The sequence below is a fragment of the Oryctolagus cuniculus genome, chromosome 13 (assembly GCF_051225735.1).
Source record: "Oryctolagus cuniculus isolate XC-2025 breed Fujian yellow rabbit chromosome 13, ASM5122573v1, whole genome shotgun sequence".
In the NCBI taxonomy this organism is placed as follows: Eukaryota; Metazoa; Chordata; class Mammalia; order Lagomorpha; family Leporidae; genus Oryctolagus; species Oryctolagus cuniculus.
The window spans coordinates 72,321,985-72,341,609 of NC_142879.1; the positions used below are offsets into that span (position 1 = coordinate 72,321,985).

General features: G+C 43.3%; 1 protein-coding gene across 50 annotated transcripts in view; it reads right to left on the minus strand.

Annotated features, from left to right (window-relative positions):
* Positions 1–19,625, minus strand: part of CELF2 (CUGBP Elav-like family member 2) — a 939,267-nt gene that overhangs the window by 178,920 nt on the left and 740,722 nt on the right. For 40 of the 50 annotated variants that reach the window (XM_051820872.3, XM_051820873.3, XM_070055754.2 and 37 more), the window contains one exon: positions 7,411–7,607. In XM_051820872.3, the coding sequence (XP_051676832.1) occupies positions 7,411–7,588 (178 nt within the window). In that variant the 5' untranslated portion in view covers positions 7,589–7,607. Of the gene's footprint in view, positions 1–7,410; positions 7,608–7,759; positions 8,188–9,541; positions 10,564–19,625 lie in introns of those variants that run through there. The other 10 variants (XM_089311784.1, XM_070055753.2, XM_089311782.1 and 7 more) reach the window with 5 other exon arrangements.

The window sequence follows — 19,625 nt, forward strand, 5'->3', positions numbered from 1 at the left end:
CTCAAATGCCTGCAATGGCCAGGGCTGGGTCAGGCTTAATGAACAAGACAAATGTCCACCTGTAAATGAATTCCTTCTTACTAGAACTCAAAGGAAACAAATATACCATTTCTGTCAGCTTTATTTCAATAGGTGATATCTGTGTCAATCAAAATAGTTAAAAACTCCATTTCAAAAAGTGAATTGTTAAATCTTTCAATATTACTATATGAGATACTAATGAATCCACCTTTCACAAGGAGGTGATAAGGATCCTTGCTTGCATGCATATAAAAATTCTGACTGTATTTTATCTTGATCCTCTAGGTCCCTCAGCCAACAATGAAAGATGTCGCAGTCACAGATTTATGTTAACAAAACTGATTCAGGAAGAAAAGCATCCTTGCTGTAAGCCACTAAGGGAGAACACTAATGAAACCGGGTGGGGCTGGCCTTGTGGCACAGTGGGTTAAGCCACCATTTGTGGTGCTGCCCGTTTGAGTCCTGGCTGCTCTGCTTCCAATCCAGCTTCCTGCTAAAGCACCTGAGGGAAGGAAGCAGAAGACAGCCCAGGACCTTGGGCCACTGCCACCCATGTCAGAGATCCAGATGGAGTTCCTGGCTCCTGCAGTCAGCCTGGCCTAGATCCAGTTGTTGCAGCCACTTAGGAAGTGACCAGCAGATGGAAGACTGGTCTCTGTTCCTCTGCCTTTCAAATAAACAAACAAATCTTAACAAACAAAAAGCACTGTCCTAGACAATCTAAGGCAGCGACCCTAATTTTCAAGGACAGAAATCTTATCTTCTGTTTTAACTCATGTATATTAAATTGCAGCATGGATTCATCTTTCTGCATTTTGAAATTTATCTCAATTACTGATTTTGAGATGAGATTGCTTAAATAAATGGGTTCCGAGTTCACTTCTATTACTGACACAAAGTTTCTAACTGTTTTTTAGGAAGAAGGGAAAGGCAGGAAGTATGAAGAGGAACTGCTGCACTCCCACCCCAGTGTTCCAACATCATTCCTTTTATTAACAGGTCAAAGGTGTTCTTTACAGATCTTCAGCATTTCAGAGAAGAGAATAAAGCGTCTAAGATTATCAACTGTTCTGATACTAGCGGCATTCACATTTGTTCTGTTCATGAATATGTAAAACAACTCTGTGATGTAGGTATTATTTCTCTTGTATGGATAAAGAAATCGAGGCTTATTTGCTAAGCTATCTTGCAATAATAAATACCAATCAATCCCCATGCTACCAAGTGCAAAACAATCTTCTGGATTTAGGACAATTCCTTGGACAAATCATGAAACACATCAATTTAGGCTCTGCTGTCTTTTACTCCTCATCTCTCCCCTCACGCTTGATTCACTCCCCAACCACTCAATCCTCAAGAAATTTGCCACTACCTTAAGCTAGAGAGAGATCAGGACAAAACTAGATGACCCTTATATTTTATTAGTGAATTCTTGAACACTGATGTAAAACCTGTGAGATGGAAATAAACAACTTGCCATCATACTCCAAGATGAGTGAGCCAGTCCCTAGTGTCATCCTACTGCAGCCTGACCCAAAAGATGAAGCAGCAAAACTACCTCAACAGTTGCCTTATTTTGAAACTTAAAGACAGTAACTTTTCCCAAAGGAACCATGAGTTTAATCTGGGTTCCACCCAGAGAACTCTGGGCTCTAAGCACCACAGGGCCGCAGCTGCAAGGCAGTTACGCCACGACCTCATGACACCTTTCAAGAAAAAAGGAAGTCTTGCTCTTTGGGCCTGTGGTACGCAGTGACAGCCAACAAGCCACTTCCCCTATCTGTCTTCTGGCTGAGAAGTTGCCAAAAGAGAGACAGTAAAAATATGATTAGGGAGGCATTATGTGTTCCATTCCTATCTTGCAGTCTTAAAGGCTAAATGATTTTAACCTAGTCACTCAGTAAACTCAGAGCAACAGTACTTAACCATTTAGGTTTAGATCAATGCAAAACAGCATTCCTTACAGTGGTCTGGTTTTTCTGTGTGTGATGATGATCCTCGATTATAAATTTGATTAACTAAACTATTAAGGGAGTGATGATCCAAGGAACTTGATGTACATGCCACTAACAGGTTCCAAGCTTGATTTCACTTGAACGCTACTCCTGTACTTCTTCCACTGTACCTCAACCTCTCACACCTCAACTGATTTCCTTCTCCCAGACTAGTTACCAACCTTTTGCTTTTACTGGCATTCCCACTGTAAGCCTAGAGTATTTTAATACATCTGGTACCCTTCCTGACCCACCTTATCTGCCTTGGTCACCTTCAATTCTAATTTTCTACGATTCTGTTTCTCTACTCACTCACAGATGGACAATTCCAGAACCACAAACCTGGGCCTAGTCTAAACTGACACAACCAACTGTAATTGGGTCTCTCTAGTCCTCCAACAGTTCTTTCTCCTACTGAATTTTTCCAAGTACTTCTTTTAAACTTTTCCCACCCTGCGAAGGTCACTATTCTGCCTTCTTAGAAATCTACTATTTACTGAGAAGATTGAGGGCATCTGTATTAAGTATTTCCCACTTCCTTCTATGACACTGAAATTTTCTGTGTTGTTACTTCCTAACTACTCTGCTGTCTCAACTGAATAACTTTCCACTCTTCAGCCTTTCCTTCTGTCTCTTCCAATCCTCTGATTCAGGTCTACCGTATACTTTCTGAATCTTGTTTTGCTCTACCTTCTTATCATTTGCTTACAGTGAAAAAAGGTGTGTGTGTGTGTGTGTGTGTGTGTGTGTGGTATGACTGTGGCATAGCAGATTAATATGCTATTTACAACGCATGTCCGGCTGGCCTGAGATCAAGTCCCACCTCTGTTTCTGAACCAGCTTCCTGCTAATGCATACCCTGGGAGGCAGCCAAAGATGGTTCAATTAATTGGATCCCTGCCACCCATGTAGAAGACCCAGATAGAGTTTCTGGCTCCTGCCTTTGGCCTGGCCCAGCCCTGGTTGTTGAAGGCATTTTGGGAATGAACCAATGGATCAAAGGTATCTCTCTAACATTCTGCCTTTCTAGTAAATATAGATAAACATTTAAAAAGCCCTCTAAAAAAGGAAGGAAGAAAAGAGCTACATGGCTAACCCCCCTTTTCTTTAGTGATCAGACTAGAAAGGGGAGTCTACACTCATAATCTCACGTGAACACTTAGGAAATTCCCCTCCCCAGCCCAACTTCCCACCCCATGTTATAAGATGCTGCCAAGTCCCCCTAGTCGCCAAATCCAAAGTATTTTTTCCTTGGCCTGCATCCTTCTTGACTCTTGCTGTGGCACCTCATACTCAGCACAATCAAAACTCAACAGTACTCTTTCTCCATTCCCATCATGGCTGATAGCTTTCCTGTTTCTCTGTTAAGGCAAAGTCTCCCAGGGAATGTTGTTATCAAGCCCTCTTCCCACTGGCCCTGTCATGTCTGCATCACTCAGTCCCCTCACTCTCCATCCCTATGACAGGCAACATCCTTATCTAAGCAAAAGTCAAGACACTGTACCAGTTGTTTCTGCTTAAATATCCTTCCGAGATGCCCGGTTTCTAACAAATACGTTTCAAATATCTGAGCCCAAGAATCTAAGTTCTGTAAGAACTGGCCCTGGCCTATGGTTCTAGGCCTTGTGCTCCTCCCTTCTTCCCTTTCCTCTCATGTATTTCACATTTCCTCTGAGCTCTGGAAGAATTTGTCCCAGAACTCGCACGGTATCATCTTACCTGCATGGCTAAATGAGGTCAGTCCATCTACTTGTAATGTTCACTATCTCTTTACTTACTGAAACTCTATTATTATTTTCAGAATTTGGGTAAAAATGACATCTTTTCCTATTTCCTGTAAGCTGCAAGTTACTTATTCCTTCTCTGAACTCATGTAAGTTCCAATAGGCTCATTTCTTTCTTATTTTTAACTTATGTTCTTCTTCATTATCGTTGCCTGTGAACTGACCTTATCAGCTCCATTAGATTTTAAGCTCTCGGATACGGTGATGATAACAACAACTGTGATAACAGATAACCCCATATCAAGTTCCTATCATACTGCAGTTCTGTGCAAAGCAGAACTAGATTACCTCCGCAACCCTATAAAGACGGCCACCACTTTCAGAGGGCACTGACTAATGTACCGGATGACCAATATCCAGGAAGTGGTACAGTTAGAAATTGAATTTAGACTTGTCTGGTTTCAGAGGCCATGTTCCTAATTACTATGTGATATTCCTCACTAATCATAGACTCGACGGATAACCACTGAATAAAACATGCTCCTCCTAAGTCTTAGGAGATGGCATTGCTCACTTAGAATCCTCAGAGTTGCTGGGCCTGCTTGGTCAACACATATCTACCGGGAGAAGAAACAGGTAGATCTCACTCTACCTCTTAGAGGATTATTTAAGAAATAGGACAATGTCTTCGTATCTCAAGACTAAGCTGAATGTAGAATGCAAAGTGAGAAGAACTGAACCCAGCTGGACTAAGTAACAGGCTGACTTTGCCTTGGAACCATCAATGCTGGTAAGGCAATGAATCAAGGCCACTCTAAAAAGCCTTACTTAGATAATATAAACCACATTTAGTAAGAGCCTCTGATAGTGCTAGTTTCTGAGTCTCTGACATCAGTGCTGTGAAAACATGATAATTGTACTCTGCTGACAGAGTCAGAAATGATGTAAATTTGGGGTCCTATTTTACATATGAGCAGGCAAATAATTCATGGCACACATATAAATCAACGTAAAGAAAGTGGTGGCTGCTTCTCTCTGTATGTAAGCGGCTAAAGGCTGTAATCCTCTGAGAGGAATGTCATTATACAGCTCAAATCCCATCACAACAAATACCTTTACAACAGAGATGTCTGTATAACAAAAATCCTTTCAAGCTTTGGCTGACAGCCCACATACTTCAAGCAATATTTGATGTGAGACTTGGAGTTCACAGTAATGGGAATTGACCTGTATTTCCAAAGGTAAGATTTGAATGATTTCATCTGTAACTCCTGTCCCATGATACCATGAGTTGGAATGATGTACAGTGTAAACCCATGAGTATAAAAACTAAACACAAAGAAGAAATGAAATCAACCTTGCTCTTAAAGGGCAACTTTCCTTCCTGTCACTTGGGGAACACTTATGTAAAGGAGAAGGCCTCTGACCCAAGCCCTGAAATGGAGCTGGTCAGGGTTGGTTTGTGGTCTCCACTCACTGAACAGCAAAACGGTGTTGCACATGAAGACAGATGGGCTGTGTTCAAACCTCCACTCTGTCACTTGTTATTTGGGTAAATCGGGGTACATTTTAAAACTTCTTGGGGGTCTCAGTTTCTTCACCTCTGAAATGTGATGAATACCACCTATGTTCAGGATTTTAGTAAGGACAAAATGAGAACACATACAAATCTCCTAACATACAGTCTGATGTACAGCATGTGGTCAAAACGGTTATTTCTCTCATTCACCCTGGACTTCTATAAACTATTCTCACAAAATTAATTATAAGACCTAATGTATCCAAGTTAAAACATGTGTAGTCTCAAAAATAAGAATAATCTGGTAAAAATGTTGCTCAAAGGAACATATTGGGGGGAAACAGAGAAAATGGGAGAGAAACCAGGCCACATACAAGTGCTTACTTGACTGAGAAAAGGGCATTTTTTGGCCAAGGTCAGATACGTATTATTCAAATAAAATGAAAGTAACCAAGCATCATCATAGCAAACGAGTAGAGGTCATTTTGAAAAATGCTGATAAACCAAAATTCAGAGTCAGATTTTCCTAGTCAAGGACAAACTGTGGCTACTTCTCCGAAGCACAGTTTACCACCTCTGTGCCACTCTACACCGCAGGAAGCCTGTATCTGGTGACTCCTTAGCTCTATTCCTGTACATTATACCATTTCTCCTCAGCAGAAGTACTGGGAAGGGTTAAGTCTTAAAACCAACTCTAGTCCTCTTCATTTGGGAAACATGTAGGTGAATAACTTCAAAAATATATTCCATAAAGATTCTCAATATTGTTCTCACTTGTGAGATTGTTAGTTCTACTGGTTTTTAGATTTTTCAAAAAACTTTCCAAATGATGGGACAATCAAGTTTGTGGTTGCAGAATTCTAAATGTTTTCAAAAACAACCTTACTTTTTAAAAGTGTTTTGAGATAGAAAACTAGAGTCTTAGGAACATAATTGAAAGACATGCTTATTCACCTTAATAAAATGACTATTGGCTAGAGACTTACATTTCTTAAAAGGCTCCCCAAAGTCCTATGAGACCTCAGGAACTACAGGGACTAGGAGATGGCCTAACACTTCTCAGAGTCACAGAACACCAGTCTTAAGGGAGATTCTTAGTTCTACCCTTACACCTTGCTAATAAGAAAAGACTCGGGGAGAAGTATGGGCCACTGCTCACATGTGTCCGACCCACATGTAGGTATACACCAAGCAACGAGCTTCCAGGGGCTTTTGGGAGAAGCAACGGGGACATAAGATGAGAACAGGCCGGAGAGACACATCAAGGCACAGAGAACAAGGAACAGTGAGACCCACAGGAGGAGAGAGGAGTCTTGAGTGGACAGATTGAGATCAAAAAACATAGAAAGAACGAAATTACTGAAGAGAGACGGTTAAAATGACAGAGGGCCAAGTGGTCGCCTCAGAAGAGATACGGTTAAATCAGAGCTTGTGAAGGTGGACTCCATTAGGCAAAAGCACCGAGCAGGTACAATGGTTTCTGGCCTCTATTTTAAGAGCTGCAACTCCCATCCCTATCCTCATCATCTTAAAATGGAGGCAGTTCCCAGCCACCAGACTGTACACTTAGACCTTAGCGCCGATGAGGGCGTAAACCTCAAGCTCCCTGAAGGTGTGCTGACTACCGCAGGCCAGTAGGGTGCTACTCCCCGGCTCCAAAAGGTCTCTTCAGGACCTCCCCCCGCATCCAGCCCCCAGGAATGAACTGAGCCCTTTCTTCCTCGCACCAGCACCACACGGAACTATTCCTAAGGCATTTCCAGGTCCCCACGGGCTACAGGAAAAGTGAAATACAATTGTAATTACATGGGCAGCAGTAGAAAGAGTTGGCTCCAGAAACAACAGGGCTGAGAACCACTATTCCTCGGAGGAGCAGCCACCCCGCCCAAGAGCAGCTTGCACTGCCTCGAAAGTGACCTCACGGGAGCAATCACGCGCCTGCACAGAGGCGCGGGCTGCGCTCCGGCCGGGCTCCGGTCCCACCTGTCCCAGCGGGCCGCGGGGAGGAGCCTGGCGGAGCTGCCGGCCCCAGCCGCTCCCAGCCCGCACGCCCTGCGGCCCGCAGCCCCGCTCCGCGCAGCCAAGCCCCCCGCGACGCCCACCTGGCCACCTGGGCGCCCCCCGGCCTCCCCGTGCCCCGTGCGGTCTGTACCTTTACTCTGGGGAGGGTTCTGACTCCGGTCCCGGAGGACGTTGATCTGGTAGACGGCTCCGTAAGGCTCAAAAAGTTCTTTCAGCTCCTTTTCGGACCAGGACCGGGGGATCTGTCCGACAAACATCTTAATGGCATCTGGGTCTGGCTGGTCTGAGTGATCCAAAGCTCCGTTCATCTTGTTGGCTGTGCCGTTACTGTCAAAAACGGAACCGGGAGCCAGAGTTAGGGCTGCAGGGTGAGGGACAGGAAGAAAAAAAAGAGTGGGGGTTGGGGGAGGCGGAAGGAGGAAGAAGAGGAGCACCGGGGAAAGTGCCTAATTTGATGAACTACAACAAAGCAGAGGCACCATTAAGGTTGTTGCTCGGCGGCGAGGCTTTCACTGCACGCTGCTGCCGGTCGGCTTCACAGCCGGAGCACTGGGCAGCGCCCCGCCGGCTGTCACCCGGGGCGTGGACATCTCCGAACCGGGCTCGGGAGGCAGCTGCAAGTTACGTGCAGGTCTCGCTCTGCACGGCTGCCATCAAGGCTGCGGCGTTATCAGCCCTACACTGGCTATCTCTGGCAAAGAAAGGCAGGGCTGGATTTCTCCTCTCTCTCTCTCTCTCTTCCCTCTTCCCCGCCCTTTTTTGGAAGACAGGAGAGAGAGAGAGGTGGTAATAATAAAGTCACATGGAAAGAAAATGAAACACTTGGCAGTCCGTCAGATGACTAATGCAAGATGCTGGTGATGAATTCGCAGAGTGCGCGAGGCATCCATGTGTGCATCAAATTAGTACGTTGTTGCTGCTCGGAATGGAAAGCGCTCCAGCTATGCAGTTCTCGGCAGCTGATTGGCTGCCCACGCTGGAGAAAAGGGCTGGAGCTGGGAGGGGGCTCTCCTTCAAAAAGCACATTGTTTATGGGACCCAGGCACAAAGGGTTTAATTCAGAGAGGCAAAGGCAATCTCAGAATTGCCTGCTTTGTGCCTGGGAGGGGGAAAAAAAATCTAGCCCCAGAAAGTTGAGTTCCCACTAAAGGATATTGAATATTTCAATTCTTTCACACTTCATAAACTGCTCTCTGTATATCTGACTTCCAGATGTTGCACTTGAGCTCTAAACAATCACACGTTTGGGGAGGGGGGGAGAAAGGGAGAGAGAAGGAAGGAGTCTGCCTTTTCTTCTAGCTTCAGTAAATATTTGGGGCCAATACAAAGAGCAAAACCAAAACCTTTTACATATCGATCTTCCTTCATGTTGTTTCCCCAAACACCCTTTTGGAAGACAACGCTTGTTGAGAGCCTGCAGTTCTAGGCACCATGATGTAATCTGACACGGAAGACATTCCTTTTTCACTTGGATCCCCCTGTTAGAGCTGCAGTAAGCAGAGTAGACCCACACACCCTCTTCAAGTTCTCTTCCTCCAGAGGCACCCTAACCCTAGCCACTCTGCCACACGACAAGGCTGAATGCTCCGAGAGGCACTCACTTGCTGAGCCCTGATCTTGGGTTGGTTCCCTTAGCCTATGAAAATACAATTCACCCCAACAAGTGCCAAGCAGATACAGTAGCTACAGAACCTTGTCCATGACCACTCCACAGCCAAAAAAGCAGAGAAGGGACTCACTGACTCAAACTAAGTGGCAAATGGCAGGTGTAATTTCAGTAAGGTATTCAAAGATCTTCATCAGAGTTCCTTATTTGGTTAAAACAAACAAACAAACAAAATCAGAGTAACTTAAGTCTGGTGTGCACCTAGGCTAGTCTTAAGCTCCCTAAAAGAAACAAATAAACAAACAAAATCCCATGATACCTAATGGTTAAAAACCCAAAAACACACAGAAAGGAAAAACCCTGAATTATATTTAATCCCAAATAGAAAATGATGTCAAATATTTTTCACTAGGTCCTGGCTTCAATTTCTATTCCTTCTTATCCCCCTATTTTACTACTTTATTTTTTATCGTTGAGATAAACAATCAGACTGTCTAACTTGAAGCACTTTCAGAGCTTTCTCTAATCATCCTTATTGTTACAAAAAATGTTCTGCTGAATAAAATATTGAGTACAAAATCTTCTTTCAACAATTTAGGTGTAACATAATGGCTGTTTACATTAGAGTAGAGCCATTTATCTTGTTCTTACTCACCTATACTTCTTTTTCAAATCGCTCTGAGAATTCAATAAACACTTGAACCCTTTGGAACAGTGACTGTAGCAAGGTGGAGGTGGCACAGCCCCATGCAGTACGGAATGCAGTGTTCAGAGCATGCTGAGAGCTGAGAGTGTGGCAAGACTTTATTTCTGGGACAGGAAGGACCCGTGGTTACCGCTGTTGACAATCAGCTAGAATGAAAAGAGGAAGGTGTTGCCACAGATCTCAGCTAACAGAAAACGGAAGTTCAAGAAAATGGGGCCTTTTTTGCATTTTGCTTTCTTACAGAGCACAATCAATACAACTGGAGGAGTTAGGTAGCAGAACACTAATCCTGACATCCAAACTCCCAGAATTCTAGAGCAAACATGCTTCCATGCTTCTCAAAATGGAGAAGCCTTATCTATACGTTCTCAGAAAATACTGAATCCACCAAGATGCATAAAGGAAGGAAAGCTCTTGTGAGAAACAGACTTAAGCCTAACACCTTTGGTCTTTATATGGGTGAGTGCATGCATGTCATTCCTCTCCATCAGCCATCCTTCACAGACACCTGGAGACATCTTAACCTGTGGCAGTGTAGTGCAGTGGCTAGGGGCATGAGCGAGCCCATAATCTAGCCTGCATCCCCCCCCCCCCCCCCACACACACACTGTGCCACTCTAGGCCTCAGATCACTCATCTGGAAATGCGAACAGCAGACTCCAGCTCACAGTCAAGTACTCAGTATAGGACATGGCACACAGTAAGTGCTCTGGAGGTGTCAGCAACTTCCACTGTTAACCCCTTCTTTGCATTTGTGATGCACTTGAAATGAGTGATCAACACAAATCCACTTTTCAATCCAAAATTGTTACAGGATAGACTCAAACACAACTCATAACCTAAATAACATGTATATTTTAGTGAAAAAAAATATATATATATGAGATACTGTGCTGGTTAATCTACATTTTTCAAGCCTTTAAACAATCCTATAACAAAATATTTTCCAGATGCCAAAATCGAAAAAAAAAAAAAAAGGTTCCTTTCCTAAGATTACAGTTTATAAATTGCAGAGCTAAAATTCAAACTGGGCCTACTGGGCTTCAAAGTATAAAATATTTCTAATGTATTGTGTGGCTAACTATTCTGTTCTGTCTTGGCTTTGGATAGGAAGGGGACAGCTCATGCAAATCAATGGGAAGACAAAGCCAAGAGCAAGTCCTACAGGGTCCTTGAAATCACAGTGCCAAGTAAAAGGAGTAAAAGAAATTTATACACACACCTTTCGTTGGTGGCAAAGAGGATGCAAAGTACAGAATTTAGGAGTCCTTTAAGGTGCCTTTGAAACCCACATTTTCTGAATAATCACATCAGCATGTTTCCACCTCCACGGACACCCTACCTCTCTATTCCCATGGTCACACTGCTAAGCGCCTATTATCGTGACCTACATCTCTTCCTAACTACCTGCCGTTGTGCAGACAACAATTTCAAAGATTTGCATCAAGTGCTAAGGGTACAATAACCCCAACCTTAAGTAAATTCCCCATTGTCTAGATGTCATAAAAATCGAAAACACCACTATCACTGCCACACTTCCTAACCAAAAGCTTCTGTGCGGAATAGGTGGTTCTATTCCACCGACCACTTCACTGTTGCTGAAGCCCACACCCTGGATCCTGATGGAAGTGCATCAGCTTGGTCAACAAGTTACAATCTAGTAGGCTCCTCCTTTGAAGTCCCAACTTTCATCCTGGTTGATACTTATTTCTAGTGGAGACTCATGGACTACTTTTGTCCTCAAGTGCAAGTGCTGGTACTGCAAAGCCAGTAAGTAATTTATGAGCTCAACAGGTAAACTTGTGGCAGTGTGTGCCAGAGACCACACAGAACCAGTATGTCCTTCCAAGAGAAGTGATCATGGGAACAAATGCCACAAATCCCAGCAAGACCCTTACTAAGGCTTTCCATTTAAAAGAATCTGATCTTGGGCTTAGGCAAATTAGACTAGCTCACTTCTCTTCATTCCCTAACCATCCTGAGCACTCAGTACAATATCTTTCACAGTGCTGGAATTTTGATTAAAATAAAATGAATTGAGAGCCTACTCTTTGCCAGAAATCTTTGTCAAGAACTTGACAAACAATCAAAACAGTTCCAGTGACAATCATCAGCTCCACTGTGAAAATCAAGTAATTGAGCCACAGAGGTAAAGTGACTTTTCCAATATCACACCTTAAGAACAGGCATCTGGGGCCAGCGCTGTGGCTCACTTGGTTAATCTCTGCCTGTGGCGCCCACATCCCACATGGACGCCGGCTTTTAGTCCCAGTTACCCTTCTTCAGTCCAGCTCTCTGCTGTGGCCCCAGGGGCCAGTGGAGGATGGCCCAAGTGCTTGGGCCCCTGCACCTGCATGGGAGACCAGGAGGAAGCACCTGGCTCCTGGCTTCGGATCGGTGCAGCGCAGACCATAGCAGCCATTTGGGGAGTGAACCAACGGAAGAAGACCTTTCTGTCTCTCTCTGTCTATAACTCTACCTGTCAAAAAAAAAACCAAAAACAAAAACAAACAAACAAACAAAAAAAACAACCAGGCATCTGCAGAATGAGGTCACAGTAAGACTTAAAGGATAACTGTCCTTGTTTATTACTCCATGAATGGGTTTCTCTAGGTGGATATTTCCTGTGGATTCAGTGCCCACTTGCAGGCCCTGGACACAGGCACACACATCTCTGCTGGCACCTTGCCTGCAAACTGCAACAAGATCCTGAGTGCCAATTCTGTTCCTACCCTTGGTAAGAAGCCAACTATGAGGCTCCTCTAGGACAGATGCCATATGGAATCGGACCACAAGTCAGATATTAATGAAGCCAACAGGCACTAGTGTTATTGGTCTTACAGCCAAGGCAAAAACGCAACGATGTTGGGGAAAAAAAATGAGAGTGCTTATTTTTGCTTTTAGCATAGCCCTGACCTACTTCCCTACTCTATTTTCGAGTAAAAAGAACTAGACCAACAGGGAATATGCAGTATTGTCTGAGATTCCTTCAAGCAGTGAAAGATCACTATTAAAAAACTAATTCAATACATTGTTGTTAATTACAAGACAACAAGCTTTTATAAGGTCACTTTTGTAAGTGATCTGTGGGTTTCCTTTTGGAAAACGGAAACAAAACAATTGAAATTTGTGCTCTTTCATCTTCTTCCTTGGATGACTTTTTTTCTGGGTTATATTTTCTTTATCTATATAATAGGAAGAACAATGAAGTTACAAAACGGTGATGAGAAATGCTGGGGCAGGTGTTTACAAGGTTACATCCCACAATGGAGTATCAGGGTTTGATAGCCAGCTCCAGTTCCTGCCTCCAGCTTCTTCCTAACACAGATCCTGGGAGGTGGTGGTAATGACTCCACTAATCGGGTTCCTGCCACTTATGTGGGAAATACAGATTTTATTCTGGGCTCCTGGCTTCAACCCAGCCCATTATGGGCATCTGGGGAGTGAACCAGCAGACAGGATCTTCTATCAGTCTCTGTCTTTCTCAAACAAAAAAATAAAAAAGAATGCCAAGTGGCTATTACTATTTGCTGTTGAAAAAAAGGCATAAAATGCTACTTTCAAAATACATAGTAAACCAAAACCTACCAAAAAAGTTGCCTTATCTTGGAAGAATTTTTTTAAAGATAATTGATCTCCTCCTTTTTAAAAAAAACCAATGATATTACTCTAATACTTTTTAATCATGTTTAAATTTTTTCTTCTTCAGAATGACCTAAATCAGTGATGTCCAACTCTGGGCCATGATGGACATTTTTACTGCTGCTCAATCCAATATGGTAGGAACTCTCTGCAAGTGGTTCCTGAGTATTTGAAATGTGGCTAATGCAAGTGGGGAATTGGATTTTCATTTTATTTAACTTTACTTTATTTCAACAGATCTAGGTATGAATTTGATGCTTCAAAAAAGTCCAAGAAAAAATAAAACTAAAAAGGTAAGTTTATTTTTGGGGTGGTCATTTGGAACAGTAGTTAAGACATTGCTTGGGACACTTGCATCCCATGTCAGAGTGCTCAGTTTAAATCTTTTATGCTTTACTTCTGATCCAACTTCTTGTTAATACACACTATGGGAAGTCACAGGTGTTGGCTTAAGTACTAAGGTTCCTGTTACCCATGTGGGAGACCTGGACTGAGTTGCAAATTCCCGGCTTTGGCTTGGCTCAGCCATGGCTGTTGTAGGCATTTAGAGAGTGAACCAGCGGATGAAAGATCTATGTCTCTCCATCTCTCTTCCTGTCTTTCAAATAAAATTAAAAACAAATATAATTTTTAAAAAATTGCTAATTTTGGTGCCAAATATTTCTGAAATCTATGCACAGGTTTTTCAGAATACACATTTCCCATGAACTCTTGATATATCCTCTTGTATTTTCTTAAAGCTTACTGGAGATTTATCTAAACATAATTTCATAGCAAGTTTGTTTTAGAAACACAAGAACTTGGGGCCAGGAAAATGGTACTAGTGCTTGAGGCACTTAACAGCAGAGCAGTGGACACGAGACTGAAGGATTGGGTTCATGACTTGGCTCAGCATCAGTTTAACTGTGAGATCTCAGGGAGATCAAGTAACCACTCTGTACGAACCTCAGTTTCCTCACTGTGTGAAACAAAGGAGCAGAATGGCTCCCGTCTGGCCCTGAATTTCTACAGACCTGTGGTTATGGTTTGAATTCAGAGATCGATTTATGAAAAAGACAATTCAGATAATATGGCCAGTTGCCTTAAACCTCTGTGTGATTCCCTTTTTGGGTCTAATTTAATCCTCCAGGCTCACGGGCACGTTCGTGCTTCCCATCACTGTACTTAAACAACAAGCACACAAGGAAATAGACTGTTTGGTTATCATAGGAAACTGTCCAACAGTGAGCCGCATAAGGCAAAAGCAGAAAGAACCTGGCGACAGGCCTGGTGCCTCTGGCAGGCAACAGGATGGGCATGAAATTCATTAATAAAACAATCTTCCACATTATCCATTTTGGTGTTGCTTATTAAGAAGAGAATGCTCTTTGCCACAGACTGGCAATGTGGCACCTGGGGCGTAAGCGTCCACTCTCTCTCCATTGCACTCTGGAGAACACATCAGAAACTCAGTATCAGGCCTTCTGAACCCTCCAGGGCTACTGTCTACTCTAAATTTACCACAGCCTCTTGATTTAGGAAGGAGAAATCTGCTGCAATCCAACCTCCAGCTACGGGAACTGCATCTCCCTTTTCAAAGGTACCACTTCCGAGTTACCTTCTCTAACTGCCTTTCAAGAGGATGTAGTTTGCCACTGGTCTGACACAGTTATACTTATATTAACTGTACTTGGATCATGGATTGCTGAGAACTTTGGGTAAACAAACTTCTCTGGCTATCATCTGTATCATCAGTGAGATGTGAAAATCACAACACTCTCGTGTTTACCTGGCAGGTATCGTGACCATTTATCCTGTACAACTTTTGAGTCACAGAATGAGGTCCCCAGTCTCTGAGGTCAGAGAGCTGTCTATCAGCTAGAGAATCGCCACGGAAGATTAAATGGAGCAAGTAATACCCTTAGTATGGGAAAGAGGCGAAGTCCTTCTCCAAATGCCCAAATTGTAAATAAATTAGTTTGAGCTCCCTCGGAAGAAAGTATTCTAGTTTCCTATATGTACACACCCATGTAATATGCTCACCCTGTGCTTTGACAACATATGGGGCAAAAATTTCTTAAGAATTTACAGGACATTATTTTCACTCACAGGCAACTAGGAAAGAACTTGTGTGACGGGCATTTTGCTGGATTACTCAATTTAATGTCAGACCGTATTGGGTCAGAGCTCTAACAGCTATAGGGTTGTTTACCAGGGTAAAATGCAACCAAGACTCCTAGGGAAGTGTTCCTGCAGGAAAGGTCAAGGAACACAGGCATTTGGATTCCCCAGGGAAAGGGGGAAACCTTATTACCTTATCTCAATTTGACTGCTAGTGGAAGGCAGAGAGCTGGAAAACTCCCACAAAGAAGGAAATGTGGAGGCAGCCAGGGGGCACCTGATGGCTGAATACAACACCAACCCTTGCTGGGAAGGCAGTAAGGCATTGGCTGCAGACAGCCCCCGTCCAGGGAACTAATTTCCTTCAGTGATTTATCAGAAATAGTTCAGTGGACTTCAGGGCTGAACAGGAGGCATCTGCACAGGGAGAGGTAGGTGTTTCAGACCAACTTTTAGAAACGGGCAGAGGGAAGTAACCATCACAAAGAAGATTTATAGACTGCTTGAGGGGCTCACCCTAATGCGTCCTCTCCCCAGGGGCTGGCAGAGGTAGGTATCACTGCCCCCACTTTACAGATGAGGTGCTGTAAAGCGGTGCTCTGCTTCAGCCAACAGACCGGGGGCGCTGTCCCAGTCTGTCCTGCTTGCCAACACTAAATGCTGCTCAATTTGTTGTGTGCAAGTAACTGAAAATGGCTCTTCTGGATTACGGAGAGGAAACAGATTTGAACATCAATGACCTGAAATGCCAAGTCCCTATTAAAGGAAGACAACTGTGGCGGGGGGCACTCAGTATGCCTCTACACCTCACAAAGCGAACACTAAATTCTGTAAAACATGATCCCCAGTATCCATAGTCTAGCAGCAAGTGAAGGAAATGAGTAATGTGCACCACAAGGGCCAAGCATCAAGGACGGAATGCCTGGTTCCCTGCAGACTGGACGCTGGCAGCTGAGCTCCTCAAGGCAAGTTAACACCTGCTTTTGCCACTGGTGAAAACATGTTGCCTGGATTTATTTATGCAAGGGAAAGCAGGCAGGGTGGATTCACAACACTCTCCAGTCTGCAGAAAACACTGCTGGTTACAGCAGACTATTCTTGAGGAATTTTAAATACATCTGAGGTTTAATTCTCACACAAAGTCCTTCTCTTTCCTACACAGTTGTTGGAGATTCACTTTGTGTCAGGCTTGGGGCTACCTTTGAAAGAGAGCTGCAAAATATGGAACTTATGCCCCTAAGTTGCTCACAGGCAATTAGAATAGACAGACATGTGCACAACACAGAGCCAAAATCCAACATAAGGCCTAAAACACATGTAGAGCAATATGTAAGGACCCCTGTTAAGTCAGAAACAAGCAACCAATGCAGGCAAGCAGACTAGGCATTCAGCACTCCACCATACCCTGTTCTTGCAGTCAACCTGTAAAAAAGACCTGAAAAAAATTCAAAGCCAAAAGAATAATAAGCTGTACCATTCATTTTACTTAGTTGGTAGTGTGACTGAAACAATCAACCACAAAAAGCTAAATACATATAGAAGAACAACTCTAACAAGAAGTTTGAGACAAGAAGCCCCAAGAGCACCTCTTTTCTTCCATAAAGTATGCATGTAAGACTCGAGGACTTGAGACCTGGTGAGCCACCAGGAGAGGACACACCAGCCCAGACCCCTGGCAGGGACGGCAGCTGTGTGCACTACTAGCCTCTGCAAGAGGGAGAGGCACACCCATCTCCCCACCCACATTTGAAATGCCATTTCCTCTGGCGCTGTGGCATAGCGGGTACCGGTTTGGGTCCCAGCTGCTCCACTTCCGATCCAGCTCTCTGCTATGGCCTGGGAAAGCAGTAGAAGATGGCCAAGTGCTTGGGCCCCTGCACCTGTGTGGGAGACCTGGAAGAAGCTCCTGGCTTCTAGCTTTGGATCGGTGCAGCTCCAGCCATTGCAGGCAAATAGGGAGTGAACCAGCAGATGGAAGCCCCCTCCCTCCCTCCCCCGCCCACCGCCTCTCCTTTTCTCTCTGTGTAACTCTCACTTTCAAATAAATAAATAAATAAATAATTTTTTAAAAAAAAATTCCACATCCTGAGAGCTGGTTGTTCGAAGCCTTTTCCACCTGCACTCTTTGCTCTTGTATCTGTGCTGCCTCCTGTGGAGAGGTTACACATTCTCAAATATTCCTGTCATTCACTACAACACTATGAAGATAACTTCTCTGGTGTTGACTGCTCAAACTCTAACATGACAGAACAATCTACCACCACCTCAAATTCAGCACATCTAAAAATAAGCTCTTCTATTCTCTTCCTCCAATCAGGTTTCACATTCAACTTCCCCAAAGTTCTTCCTGACTCAACCACGTCCCCACCCCCATCCCACCCAACAACCTGAGCACGGGCATGGTGCCTAACACAGAACCTCTGCAAAATTTAGACTGATGACACACTTCGACCTCTGAACTCACAGAAACAATAATTAAATGAACTGCAAATCAGATACCTGATGCAACGGAAATTTTTTGATGACAGGGATGACTTACTCAATTTAACAAACACTTAGGAGGTGACTTAAGCAACCTAGGCATCATTCAATTAACAACAGGGTGAAGACAGTCCACATAGAACTTATATTCCAGAGGTAAGCATAAGACAAGTCAATCTCCTACCACATTCTACAGAGATCATGTCAACGGAAAAAAATAAGTGAGGTGAGATGGGGAGTGTTAACTGCAAGGTTACACATACGGTGCTCACAGAAGGCCCCATGTGGAAGGTGAGCAAAGGGCCTTGAACTCAGCACAGCCTCAGTACATATTTTTTGAATGAATTGATCTAATATAACAAGAAGTCTTGAAGACTGTTAAGATTAAATCACTTGTTACACAATTCATCACCACTATTATAAAGAACCATGTTATCCCATCTAACACCGTATTTCAATCTCAGAGTCAATATACCTATGACCAGTGAGTCACTGAGTCGTGCCTATTTTTCTCTAAATGGCTGCTGGATCCACTTGTCCCTGCTCAGCCACCATCCTAATTGTGGTTATCCATCATATTGCACCTAAATTACTGCAAAACCATTCACAGTGGGCTTTCCTTCTTTGGACTAAAGGACAAAGACTGCTGACCTTTGTGCCTGCCTAGCATTCAGAAGCCTACCTACCTTTATGTTAAATATTGATTATCTATCCATTCATTATTAATTTCATCATCTATCAATGGAAAAATTTAATCGCAGACTGGCTCTCAACCTGCTTCTGGCCTACTTTTCTCAGTCATAAAAACGATGTGTAATCAAGGAACACGGCTGAAATGGAATGTCATCCGAATGAATGCTGCCAGAGCAAGAGGTGTGATACAAATGCACCGTAAATTACTAATTCCACTGATCTGGAAAAATCAAAAGTTGACAGTAAATGGGAACTAATTATGTCATATTAATGATTTAAATTTAGATTAAAAAACAATGCATGTGTGGAAAAAAACGTACTTCTACAATTTATGAAGTTCATGTTTCTTTTTCCTGTTAATTCCTTCAAGCTCGTATGTGGGTGAATTACCAGCTAGAGGGTTTAAAAAAACTTCTTTGGAGCAGTCAAAAGAAAAGTATGTCACAAAGTTCCCTCTCTGATGCTTACGACATATAAGCCCTTTGGCAAACTCCTCAATCAATTCCTCCAAGATTGCTTATTTTATGTTGGTTTTTCACAGCCTTGATCGTCTACATTTCCTAACCACAGGAGATTAAAAGCAGCAATCAAGAGGGAGGGTGTGCAATAGTCGGGCCTGTATGCTGACGGATGATGGACAGTAGAATCTGAAAGAACTTCACAGTTACGAGCCCACTCCAAACGGGGGTTGACTTGTGTTCTCCAGCAGTCACCAAGGTCAACAGCATAGCCGAAGAGTTAATTGGTATAATGACAATCCTGTCTCATCTAAAGGGTCACATTATGCTTCACAAAATCTGCTTAAGGAGGACAGCAAATATGTAATTTCATCGTAAGAAGAATTCCTTCAAAATGAGACAGGAAAGAAAACTGGTACTTAAAGGAGAAACTTTGAACTACACTGAAAATTTAGTTAATCTCACACTGCCTCATTCTTCAGGGACGGGCAGAGATGTTACTTCCTCATTCTGACACCTCGGCTTCCCTTCTAATTTGCTGTAATTAAATGTAGCAACTGATTTTTCCTAGACCCTTCAGTTTTTATTTGGGTTGATTGTTAACTAAGTGGTCTGCTCCATTTTGGGCTGGGACAAACGAGGGAGATGGGTGGTGAACA